This window comes from Rhinolophus hipposideros, assembly GCF_964194185.1.
Source record: "Rhinolophus hipposideros genome assembly, chromosome: 17".
Classification (NCBI taxonomy): domain Eukaryota; kingdom Metazoa; phylum Chordata; class Mammalia; order Chiroptera; family Rhinolophidae; genus Rhinolophus; species Rhinolophus hipposideros.
Window position 1 is genome coordinate 20,344,921 of NC_138063.1, and position 13,285 is coordinate 20,358,205.

General features: G+C 50.7%; 1 protein-coding gene across 2 annotated transcripts in view; it reads left to right on the forward strand.

The window, feature by feature from the left end:
* SMAD7 (SMAD family member 7) overlaps positions 1 to 12,285 on the forward strand; it is a 29,022-nt gene extending 16,737 nt beyond the window's left edge. For both annotated transcript variants that reach the window (XM_081078723.1, XM_081078724.1), the window contains exon 4: positions 10,251 to 12,285. In XM_081078723.1, coding sequence (XP_080934849.1) covers positions 10,251 to 10,789 — 539 coding nt within the window. In that variant the 3' untranslated portion in view covers positions 10,790 to 12,285. The remainder of the gene's footprint in view (positions 1 to 10,250) is intronic.
* The last annotated feature ends 1,000 nt before the right edge of the window (positions 12,286 to 13,285 follow it).

A 13,285-nucleotide genomic window follows, 5' to 3' on the forward strand; every position in this document is an offset into this window, starting at 1 on the left:
ATCCCCCCCTCCATGAGATAGTAGTAGTTAGGTTATAATAAAAAACCCTGGTCCCTGCCTGGGGGCAAGTAGAGGTGATCAGCCAAGCCCTGGTTCTTCCATGGGACCGCAGCCAGGGAGGTGAGGGGACATCTGGAATGATAATATTTCGTATCTTGACAGCTACAGGAAAGGTGGGATATCTTCAAAGCCCAGGAGTTTGACTTTCTCTTATACCTCCGGTGGGCTGGACTCTCATGAAGACCACTGGGGATGTACCAATGCTTTTTAATTTAAAAATCTGATGGTCAGGCGTATGTCTGAGGTCCCAGCCCAGGTGAGGCCCTGGCCCCCCTGCAGTTGGATTTGCACGAAGTCATCAAACACGCAATTACCAAGGTGTTTCATTTTCATGCTCATCCTGCCTCTGTCCATTCCCTGGAGGCCAACTGAGGGCTCCGTTCACAGAGTTCACTAATTTAATTAATCTTGTGGAGCCTCACTGGCCTCTTCTGCCTGAGAGCGCTGGTTTGGCCTGGGGTTTGATCCAGGGCAGAACTGACCTCAACTCCAATTTCATCTTGCAAAGTTGGGGGTTTCTTTCAGACAGCAGACAACTCAGATTCACCAGGCCAGGGACTGTTGGTGGCCCTCGTGTTTGTTCATTTCTGTATTGCCTTTTTACTTTTTAATTTGGGATGGTCGCTCAATAGGAATAAAAACAGTACGTACGACATCCACGTATTACTCTGCTGTCAGTAAACTCTCCCCATCTACCTTTCCCGCCTTCCACTGCTCCCAGTTACCTAGTGAAGTTGGAAGTGTCTCCTTCCCCAGTAGGCTCAGTGAACTTCTGAGGCTAGGAAGGGTCATGAAGAACTGCTCAGCTCGCAGAGCCCTTGGGGACTTTGCCAGCCCCAGGCAGCCTCTTAGCCAGCACGGCCCCTCCCCCTCATTAATCAGTAACCCAGAGGGAAAAGCAAAAGTTGAGTTCTTCCTGTGACTTGGGTGCACAGTACAGTTTTTAAAACTTGAGGGGCCCTACCTCCAGCTCAGTGGGATCACAGTTAAAATTCTGCTGGGTGATATTTCCTGGGAAAGAGGCCGGGAGTGGGGGGGCCTGCAAAGACTCAAAAGCCTCCCCACCATCTCAGTGATGGCTATGAGCCGGAAGGCCCCAGTCCCAGGAAGGCGCTTGGAAAGAATTACAATCGGAAGGAAAGTGCCCTCCAGGTTTCTATCCCCAAGGGCTGGCCTGCTTTCCTGGGCTGAGGGTGGGGGCCTCAGCCACCAGCTGACTGCAGGGCTGGCTTGAGCCTTTTTTGTGTCCTGGGCCTCAGTTTTCTCATCTGCAAAATAAATGGTTGGACCTGGTGTCCAAGTCCCTTTCCTTTCTGACATCCTGTGACCTTTGGTTCTTGGATTTGTGGGCATTTAGAAATTAGCCCCCCGGTTTCTGAGGTAGTGGGGTAGCTAATGGCCTCTTCCGTTTGAGAATAAAGAGATTGTAATTCTTCCTGTTTCTTGGCTTACAAACTCTTCCAAGAATGAGTGAAAGGTGAGGAATCATTCTCCAGAAAAAAACGCATTTGAGTACCAGTATTTGCATACATTTCTGGAGACCTTTAGCCTTATGGTGGAATCCCCGCTACTCAGGAAGGTAGGTTTAAAGGAGTGGAGTTTGAGGGAGAGGCAGGGCTTTTTTCTCTTTTCTTTTCTCTTTTTTATGGCCCCCATGGTAAAATATACATAGCATTTACCATCCTAATCATTTTTAAGTTTACAATTCAATGGCATGAAGTACATCACATTGTTTTGCAACCATGACTTACCACTTCCCATCTCCAGAACCTTTTCACCGTCCAGAACTGAAACTGTCCCCACTGAACACTAGCTCCCCAGTCGCCTGTCCCCCAGCCCATGGGGGCCACCGTTGTACTTTGTGTCTACGAATTTGACTCTTCCAATTTCCTTATATAAGTAGAATCACACAATATTTGACCTTTTGTATCTGGATTATTTCACTTAGTGTAATGTCTTCAACGTTTATCCATGTTGTAGCATGTGTCAGCTGCCTTTCTTTTCGGATGTGTGTGTATATACATGTTGTTTATCCATTCTCCTGTTGATGGACACTTGAGTTGCTTCCACCTTTTGGCTGTTGTGAATAATGCTGCTATGAACATGTATAAATAATCTCTTCAAGACTCTTCTGGATATATACCCAGAAGTGGGATTGCTGGGTCATGTGGTAATTCTAGCTTCAGTGTTTTGAGACATTGCCATATGGCAGTGCCATCTTGACTTGTCTGTCTGCATAGAGTGATCACATGGTCCTGGGGAGTCCCACAGCCCATCATACTCCTGCATGTGCAACTGGGTGGGCTTGAGGGTGAGCCCTGGGATAGGGGGAGTGAGAGAAGAGAAGGGGTGGGGTGACTAAGTCTGTCCATGTGTGTGGGGGAGGGGTGGCCTGGCTCTCTACAGTAATACAAGCCAGATTGGAGCCCACGTTTATGTGAGGCCCGGAGTCCTCTGAAATGTGGGGCACACGGCACCTGGCACAGAGCAGCCAGCTATTTGTGTTGTTGGATTCCAGGGGCCTGGTGATGGCAATCCAGGGTGGGGGACTTGCGTCTTTTCATTCCCCTGGCCTCTCCACTGGAGGGTCGGGGTGGGAGGGCCTGAGAGAGGGGGGCCTTCAGCCCAGGAGGTCTTGGGTACTCTGGGGGTGAAAGGGCTGGGATGGTTGAGCAGTGAGTGTGTCAAAGCCGGGGAGATTAGATTACGGAGGCAGACAGAAGTAATGATTAACTTTTCCAGTCTGCACACTGTCTCCAGTCTGTCGTACTGTTGTTTTTCCCTGTAAGTACAGTGCGGCCTGGCCTGGCCAGGCCCTGGTGTTGGGTTGTAAAGAAAGGGGAGGAATGAGGGCTGGGAGTGAGCAGGGGCGGGGAGCCAGGGAGCCGGCCAGAGAAGGAGGCTTTTCCATCAGATCCTGCGTTGGAATTTATTGGCCGGAATGCAGTAAATGTTCAAAATGCCATCCCATCCAACAGTTTTCATAATTGTTATGGAACAAGGGGAGCTGGGGGAGGGGAGGGATGAAAAGGACTTTTGTTTCTCACTGTATTTTTCCACATCTTCAGACGGTTATCCTACCCTCTAGAAAAACTAGTGTTGAGTTGGAGCTGTGTGGGGGATGGAGTGGGGGCAGGGCAGGGCTTGCTTCTGGGTCCTGGGATACCTTTTAGGGAGCTGGAGGTCAGTGTGCATGGGCTTTGTTAAAATGAGGCAGCTCTCTGCAGAGCCCCCAGACCTGCAGAACTAGGCAAAACTGTCCTGTACCTCTGGGGCTTATGTCCTTTGGGAAATTGGCTTATTATGCATCCATTTTTAATAAGATTCTTACTGAGCTTTACATGTAGCCAACATACTTGCCAAGTGGTCAATAAAAAGCAGAAAATGAGGGACCTTTTGGTGGTTTAAGAAAAGGTTCCTTTGTTGGATCCGTGTCCGGGAGTGTGCATGCATCTCCAGTTGGGAATCCACATGTGGAATGTGGGAGATCCTTGGACTCCCTCCAGGTGGGAGCTGGATGGCTGGGTTTAGAGATTTGACTCGGGCATCTTCCTGTTGCCTGATGGTCCCATCTCTCGTGATTCCCTAGGAGTAGCCAGGGTCATACCCACTGGGCAGACTGGTGAGCAGGTAGTGCCACTCAGGTCTGGGGAGGGTTCTGTGTGTGCAGGTGTGTGGACCCCTTTCTGAAGAGAGCTGCTGAGTTATTTGGGGGGTCATGATGGGAACTTTGTGGTGCACCATGGAGTGGAAAAGTCTTGACATTAAAACTTGAAGTTTTAATGAGGCTGGATTCACACTACACAGCAGCCAGAGAGGCCCATTTACTGTAAATATCATGAATGGAGTTGGCTGGACTGGAGTCCCCACCCTTCCTCTGAGGCCTCTCGGAGCCGGGCAGAGCTGGCCTCCTCCAAAGGCAGGCGGCCGGGTACATGGTATAATTTGCATGGCTGACGGCTGGGGCACAGGAAGCCGCGTCAGCCGGGCTGGCGAGACAGATGGGAGCTTTTGATTTGTGTGGCTTCTCTCCCCTGCCCCGCTCTACCCTCAATTATATTCTCTGATGGCAAAATACTACTCTTAGGAGGGACCCCTGGACTGAGGGCCTCAGACTTGGACGTTTAAGGGGCTTTGGGAGGTGGAGGTGGGGCCTGTCTGGGGAACAGAGAAGTACATTTTCGCTGGAGTAACAGATTACTCATCCCAATTTGTCTGTAAGGCATAGTCATGCATCAGTCTTCTGGACTAGGAGGATACGGGCCAAATCTGTAAGCTAGGGAGAGTTTGCAGGAGTAGGGTGGTAATGGGTGAGAAACTTCTGGGTGCCATGCCTGCGCGCACATTGGAGTGATTATGAGAAAGGAAGACCCCTCGCCTGGGGTCTCACCTTTACCCCAGGGCCATGAATGACAAGACAGAAAGAACACAAGTTTATTATAACTCTTTGGTTTAGAGAGAGACCCCTGCAGCAAAATCTGACCCAAATCTCCTTGCCCTTTTGATTTTGTTTCATTTCATTGTTGTAAATTAAATGCAAAAATATTCCTTCTTCCCCAAAGTGATTGTCTTTCTCTCCAGAAGGTAGTAAGAATAAATGGAACCAGTATTGTTTCGTACTTACCGATCAGGCACATTTGGGACTGAGAATGTAGGCAGAGACCGTCAGAGTAAGCAGCGGGCCCACGGGGTTGTTTTGCCCCAGACTCAAGAACTAGTGAAACAGACCCAGAGAGCGTGCCTGCATAAGCCCCTTGGCCAACAGAGCAGCTTGCTGGGAAAGAAGTCTCTTCTTAGTGCAAGGAAGCTGGGCCCCAAGCTAAGCCCTAGAGTAGGCATAGCATTTCCAAAGTGTGTTCTGAGGGACTCCTGTTTTTTTCCCCTCTAACATTTGCAGAGGAACCCTTGGGGACTGGTGGCTTTAGAGGTCTGAGGTGGCTGCCCACCCACAGGTCACACCCAGTAGTATTCTGGCCTTGACACCCAAGCTCTGCCCTTTGGCAAGTGATGTGTGTCTCATTTCCCCTTTTTAGCTTAAGGATGGTAATAGTATGAACCTCATAGGGTTGTTGGGTGTCCCTTCCAACAGAGCCTGTACATAGTAAATGCTTATTAGGTGTAGGTATGGCTCAGAACTGTTCCCCCACGGGGCGGGGGGAGGTAAGCCAAGGGGAAGAGTGGTGTTTTCCGAGCAGTTGGTGGAGAACCCAAGAGAAGATACACTTCTCTGAGATGAGACCCTTGGATGTAGCTTCAAGCTGGGCCCTGGTCCCTGGCTGCTTTTGTATCAAATTGTCTTAATGGCCCTGTGAGGCTGGCACTGGGAGCTTATGTCACCGCCATGGTTCCACAGGGGTAGATTTCAACTGGGGCGGTGGTGGGGGAGATGGTATACTACAGCCAGGGAGTTCTGAGGGGTAGGATTTGGAGAATTCAGTTGGCTCCAGGGACCTGAGGAAGTACCCTGGTCTTTGAAGGAGATGCTATGGCTCTCCCTGCCCACACCCCAGAGACAGCCATCCCAATGGGGGCAGTCTCGTCACAGGGCCCTGAAAAAAGATCTAACTTTCTCAATGCTGCCTTCTACCTGTCAGAATGCATCCTCTGATCCACTTGGTGAAGGAGTTTGGCGCAATATGAAGGGCTGGGTATGAGCGTATTCTGGGTAACTGAGAGTTAACCTGAAATGTTTTGAGTTTGTTTTGACCCCAGGGGTAACTTGCTCTAATCCCTAGAGTTGTCTGCTGCTTTAGGAATCTGAGGGAGCCCTGGCACGATCTTTCGTGTCCTGATGAGCTTGAAATATGGCAGATTAGAGCTGACCCCAGAACCCAAACTGAACCCAGACACCTCAGCAACTTTTTATGTATTTGCTTTAGTTTTTAGTCATCTGCCTCTTGAAAACAAGAGACCAGTAAGAGTCCTTGATAATTGTGAGTATTTGGGATGAGAATAGATTGGATGGATTGGCACCAGGTCCCCTTTTATCTCAGCCCTTGTCCCTGAAGTAGGCTAGCTGCTCTCAGAACAGCCCGTTTCCTGACCAGGGTGGGGAGCAGGGCTGACAGGAGCTCTTAACCTTTGAGATGTCTAATGTAGGGGAAGGACGGGATGAGGCAACCCTTGGTGGCGCCGGAGTCCTGACGAAGGAGGACCCTGGACCTGCCGCGGGCGAGGCGTGGTGATGTTTATGTTCCAGGGTTGCCAGGTTTAACTTCTAGGTCTACTTTTGTGCCCTTCATTTGCCCTCATCACCCTGCATGAGGTTGCTATTTCTGCCCAGGCTCCCATTTCCCAGGCTTCTCCATTCTCAGGCTTCTGCTCTGCTGGACCCCTGGGGAGGGGGCTTTTAGGCCCGTGCCATGGTTGGATTTTGGCAGAATAATACTAACACCCTTTAGGATCCAAGTGCCTCACAGAGAGGAGAGCAGTTGAGACCTCTCCTTGCCCACGTTTTACTCTAGCACCTTGTGCCCTGGCAGTTGGGTGCATTTAATGCACTGGGTGCCAGCTACTGTGGCTCTGTCTGTACTGGCTTTGTTTCTCAGATGTGTCCCTGTTCTGAAAGGCCAGAATCTTGGGGACCCTCCTTCCCATCAGCATCACCTGTGTGCGGGCACAGCCAGGCTCAGATGGCCTCACTCTCATGCCATGCCTGTGTGCTCAGAATCCCAATGGGTGTTTTGGGATCAGCGTGGCCTCTCTGGCCTCATGGTTGACATCATAAGCCAGAGTCCAGAAGTGGTGCCACCGAGGCACTTGAACTTAGTCTTTCCTCTCTCCATTTTTCTTCATCTTCTTACCCTTTTGAATAGGAAAATTCCTCTCTTACCTACAATCTGGCCTTGAGGTCTTGTCACCCCATGCCATGCCGTACAGTTGAGACCCGGGGCGTGAGATTCATTCATGAGCCTCTGACCTTCTAGAAGGCTCTGGTCTGTTCATTCATGGCCAGTGTAATTAAATAACTCTTTGTAAAAAGAGGCAGGGAGCTCCTTGTTAAGTGGTCTTCCCTAATGCAAGTGCAAACACAAGGCGAAATCCTTCCCCTTCTCAACACCCACCTCCCCCTTGCTTTTAAAGAGTAGATTTTATGCTTTAAGGGAAATGGGGAACGGGAGGGGGAAAACAACCTTACAGGAATTTTAGGCCAATTCAGCATTTTTCTGGGGTTGCTCCAAAAATTCCCTAAACCATAATAAAAAGAAAAAATTGTGAGCAGGCATCTGATTAGTTAGCTCTTTACAACACAGCTTTTTTTTTTGATGCTTTAAAACGCGCAAATATAGTTTTAAAACAAGCCCCTGTACAGTGTTCTGAGAAGGGAGAGAAGTTGTTGAAAATACCGGAAAAGGTTATAAAGCTGAGGGAAATTAACAAGGGGCTGCGAGTTTTGCCTTTGGAGTTTAAGAATCAGCAACCATGATAAGAAGCCAGGTTGGGCCTCTGAGACTATCCCTTAGTCCTGGTAACCGGCTAACCAGGGAGACTTCCGTGTGAGATCCTCCCAGGTTCTCACCACAAGGCCTGGGGAGCCCCCAGGAGCTAAGCACAGACCTTTGTGGGGAGACGCTTGTGGGCTGTGGGCTCAGTTCAGGGAACTGGGTTTCTCTGAAGATGATGCTGAGCGCTTCCCAGAAATGAGCCCAAGTGGTGGGGAATTTGGGGCAAAGGAGGGGAATCTCTGAACTGGCAACGTGGGAAGCTGTACTGGGCCCCAGAAGTGGCATGTTTTAAAGGGGGGGGCCGCCGTTTCATTGTTTGATCATTTTTCTGAAAAGCCACTTTTTGTGCTCAGAGATAGTCCAGGAGCAATGAGGAAAAGGGCTATGGGGCGCTGGGAAGCTCCAGGGTATCATGGGGGCTACCTGGAGGTGAGGGGAGGAGCCGGCAGGGGTCATGCTGCATGAGATGAGGGCACCTAGTGAGTTTTCAGGAGCCTTGTTCACACACAGGGACACCCACACACTGCCGTTTATCTGGGCTGGGCCATTAACCTCAACAGAAAAAGGCTTTTTCCAGGGATGTCTGGCAGCAAATTGCTGGGTGGACTGGCGGGCTGCACAGATGAAAGAGAAACCCGCCAAAACGTTTCCCCCTCTCTCCCTCTCCCCCTCTCCCCCCTCAGGGCGCTGGGCCGACCTCAGGCCCCAGCCCCCCCCTGTCCAGCTTCCTCTGTCCCCAGAGGCTCCTTGGGCAGACACAGCCCCCACCCTTGCCGGTGGGCCTGGCATGGGGGCAACTCGATCCCAGGCCCCGCACCACCTCCTCCTCCTCCCTGCTAGCGGGTGCCAGGTTTCAGGGCGGCCGGGCTCCATGAAACAAAGTATTGTGAGGCTCTGCTGAGGGTCTCCGGAGCCTCCCTCCCAGCAACAACCTGAGTCTTCCTTTCCAGGCCAGGTTTGTTGTCCTGAATCGGGATAATAAGGGAGAGCTTCTTACATTTCAAAACACCCTCCCCCATGGGCGGGGGCCACCCTGTGCCTTCCAGAAGAGGGCCTTCTCCAACACACTTGCACGCCAGAGCGGTCTTATTTACGTTCCTGTCCTGGGCCTTTGGTGTAGCCTCGGAGCTGGACTCCCTTGGCAAGAAAGTTCAAAGATTGCCAGCACTCACAAGTTTATTAGCAGTTGATGGATACTTTGCAGAAACAAGTTAATGCCTGATGAGTCACCTTCTGCTTGGAGCCCTTGTCCCTCTCTTGTTTTTCCTTATGTTCCAGTGTGTGCGCACGCAAACACACACACTCACGTTTGCTCACACTCACAGACACACACCGTCTCTCACACGTTGTGCTCTATAGATGCATGTGTTTGGCGGGGCTGACAGACTTGTTTTCTGGGGTTGATTTTTAGTGGGGTGGGGATTGAGAGAAAGGACTAAGTCCTCAGCTCCCCATTTTTATGTAGCTTTCTGGGCAGACATTTGAGGCCAGGTGGGGTGTCTGTAGGAGATAGCTGCTCAGGGTGTGTGCTTGTGGCTGCCTCAATGGGTCACAGTGCAATTTATACACTTATTCATGGGACACCTCCCTGCAAGACTGGCTGCTGCTTAGAAAAAAAAAGTTCATGGAGCTGACTGGTTCCCAGGTCCTAACATGCCTGTAAACATTAGAGTTGTGTGCTGAGCTGCACTGGGTTATCCGGCCTGCTGGGGCAGCGGCAGACATGGGGCCCCTGGTCCTTCTCCACCCCCAGTCGCCACACTGTATAACCCATCATCATCTGCTCTTCAAGCCCAGTTGTTCCAAAACTCAAAAAGGGCAAACACACCAAAGACATCTCACAGCCCAACCCCCCATCTTCATGTCCCAAACCCCCCAGAAAGTGAGAGGCTAGGGCTGCAGGGAGGGCAGGAGAAGGCCTCTGCCTCCGGGCTCTCCCCCCTGCCTTTCCCCATTTTTGTTAACAAATACAAGACTTCCGGTCTCCGCCCTGCCACCACAAACCACAGCGTTCCTGCAGCGTGGCCGGGCTGGAGAGATTTATGATTCCCAGTCTGAGGCCTGCCTCGCTGGCTCCAGCTTAAGGAGGAGTTGGTATGCCAGCCGCAGGGGCTCCCTTTCCTTCCATATATCCTCCTTTTAAAGATCTCCGTGCGCCTGTTTAGGAAAATCACCTTACCAGAATCACGGCAGTCTCCCAGGCTGCCTGTGGGAAGAACCAGGACTAGGAAAGCTGGGGTGGGGCCTCTGGGGGAGGGAGGGAGGAGGGGGCAGGCCAGGAATCCAGATGCTGCTGGGGAGGGAGAAGAGATGGGGTGCGGGTAGAGAGGGGCACTTTAAGGATGGCCGTACCCATCAGGACCAGCCAAGTTACAGGGGGTCCCCTGGCTTCTGAGCTCTGCCGGGATTGGGCTTCCTTTGGCCAGTTGGGCATATATATACTGGTATCCTAATCCTAAGTCCCTGACAGGATGGGGGGGCTGGCGGGAAGAGGCACCCCAGCCAGCCAATGCTTAAAGGCTGGGCTCTTCCATCAGTGGGTCAAGATTTCCAGGCCCTTGTAGGAGGACTGTTGAGCCTGCAGCATACGCAGCACCACCATGACCTCCCCCTTCGGTTTTGTACTGAGAGACAAGCTGGTTCGGAGGGGGCGTGTGTGTCCACGTGTTCTTGATTCCAGGAGGAAGATGAAAAGCTCATCCCCATCTCCACCCAACCAACCGTGTCGGCCATTTTGTTTTGTAGATTCCCAACTTCTTCTGGAGCCTGGGGATCGGTCACACTGGTGCGTGGTGGCATACTGGGAGGAGAAGACGAGAGTGGGGAGGCTCTACTGTGTCCAGGAGCCCTCCCTGGATATCTTCTATGATCTACCTCAGGGGAACGGCTTTTGCCTCGGACAGCTCAATTCGGACAACAAGAGTCAGCTGGTGCAGAAAGTGCGGAGCAAAATCGGCTGCGGCATCCAGCTGACGCGGGAAATGGATGGCGTGTGGGTGTACAACCGCAGCAGTTACCCCATTTTCATCAAGTCAGCCACACTGGACAACCCGGACTCCAGGACGCTGTTGGTACACAAAGTGTTCCCCGGTTTCTCCATCAAGGCCTTTGACTACGAGAAAGCGTACAGCCTGCAGCGGCCAAATGACCACGAGTTCACGCAGCAGCCCTGGACGGGCTTCACCGTGCAGATCAGCTTTGTGAAGGGCTGGGGCCAGTGCTACACGCGCCAGTTCATCAGCAGCTGCCCGTGCTGGCTGGAGGTCATCTTCAACAGCCGGTAGCCGCACGGGGACAGGACAGAGCATGAGCCGAGCGAGCCCAGGCCAAACTACTTTGCTGCTAATGTTTTCCTCCTGAGTGCTTGCTTTTCATGCAAACTCTTTGGTCATTGTTCTTCCCACCCCCCCCACTCCCTTCTTGTCCTTCGAGTTTATGTTCTGTTTTGTTGCGTTCTTGGAGAAATAGCTTATGAAAAGAATTGTGGGCGTGTGAGGGGGTGGTATAGTTGTCAAGACACCCCCTGATGAAAAGGGGAAGCAAACATCAATACCACCAAATAACAGTATGATGGGGAGCAGGCCCTAACTTGGGGTTCATAGTTTCACTTGTCAGGGCATGTGTATGCGTGAGAGAGAGAGAGAGAGAGAGAGAGAGAGAGAGAGAGAGTGTGTGTGTGTGTGTGTGTACATGAACAACAGATGGGGGGGACAGCGTGCTCTGTGGGTTTCCTACGGCTGTCTCCGGCTGAGAAGTTTTCGCTCCCCAGCTGTGTCTGTCTTGCTCTTTGGACATACTCAGTGGGGCAGAGGCAGTACCTGGGCAAGTGGGCTACAGGTGTCCCAGCAGCTGCCAGAAGCAAGGCTCTGCCCCCAGCCTGGGGAAGCCCCGCCCCTCCTCTGCCCATCTAGGACTGGGCCTGTCCTTAGGCTTCTGAGAAACAACCCTGCAAGAGGCTGAACGAGAAACAGTTGTTTTCAAGCTTGTCTTACTCCCCTCCATTGTCAAGTCTTTCTTTTTTTGGCCATCTGCTCCTGGATGTCTCCGAGATGGGCTTCCAGAGGGCTGCCATGGCAGCCCATCACAGTATTGTTCACCCACTGTCCTCTCAGGCCCCTCAGCCTCTCCCCTGCCCTGCTTACATCAGGTTTTTCCCGGACTCAAAAAACCAGCTCAGCACTTCCCTCCCCTCTGCAGCCTCTGTGTTGAGTTCTGTTAGACCAGCGAGGGGAGCAGACCCCCTTTCCCACCAAGAAGGATTCGGTCCATCATAACCCAAGGTACCATCCTGGGCTGACACCTAACTCTTCTTTCGTTTCTTCTACAACTCATACACTCGTATGATATGTTGACACTGCTCTTAGCTCAATGAGCATGTTTAGACTTTAACATAAGCTATTTTTCTAACTACAAAGGTTTAAATGAACAAGAGAAGCATTCTCATTGGAAATTTAGCATTGTAGTGCTTTGAGAAAGGACTCCTGAAAAAAAAAAACCTGAGATTTATTAAAGAAAAAAATGTATTTTATGTTATATATAAATATATTATTACTTGTAAATATAAAGACGTTTTATAAGCATCATTATTTATGTATTGTGCAATGTGTATAAACAAGAAAAATAAAGAAAAGATGCACTTTGCTTTAATATAAATGCAAATAACAAATGCCAAATTAAAAAAGATAAACACAAGATTGGTGTTTTTTTCTATGGGTGTTATCACCTGGCTGAATGTTTTTCTAAAGGAGTTTATGTTCCATTAAACAATTTTTAAAATGTATACTTGCTTCCACGTTGTCCTCCAGCTCCTTCTTCTGGTGGGATGGGAGAGGGCTGGGGCATCTCAGGAACCGGGACAACTGGGGTCTACCTGGCCTGGTCGGGGATAAAAGGGAGGGGACCATGAAAGGGACCTTCAGAGCACACTGCCCTTCCAGTATCTGTTCTCGCTGCTCGAAAGACATAGTGGCTATACACACCCTCTGGTTAGGCTGTGACCCTTGGGTATAGCTGGCCAGGGGTCTTGAATTTGTAATGCGGTCAACCTCAGCGAGCCCTGAGATATAAAAGTGGGTGATTTTTCAAAGCTTGAAGAGTTGAGAACGGGATTTCATTTCAGGTAATTAGTAGGGAGGTTGCATTGGGAGACAGGGTAGGGAGGTGTGGTTACAAGAACCTGGGTCTGTATGTTCTTGCTCATTCCGCAGTTGGCATCAAATCCTGAGACCGCTGTGTCTTCCCCAGAGGAGTGTCACTGCCACACTAGATTCTAAGACAGTTGCCCTGAGGGCTGAAGCTCTGGAGGGAAGGCTCGCCAGGCACTCCATTGAGGTGAAACGAGAGGACAGTCCAGGTTTTACTCGACCGTCTTCTCTCACCCACTTGAAATCTTAACTGCCAGTTAACAAGTCCCCTCACCCAGCCCAGCCCCAATGGCACTTGCTGGTAAAGTGCCTCTTTAGTACTTGCTCCTGGGATTTCCATGATTGATCTGAGCCATGTTTTAGATTCAAGGACTCATGGGCCCAAATTGGGTACCAAACGAGCTGTGTAGGTGTCAGTGTCGGGGTCTTGAACCTTAGATCTAGGAAGGAGGTCTCTTTGAAGTGGGGGTTAACATTGGGGTATCACAAACCTGTACAATTTCAAAAAACCTTTTTTGGAGGGGCAAAGTAAGAGCCAATTTTTCATTTAGCCAAATCGTGACATAAGGCACTACAGCAGACTGGCACCACTGTTTCATTTAAGAGATTTCTCATACAATTGTTTTGAGAAATATT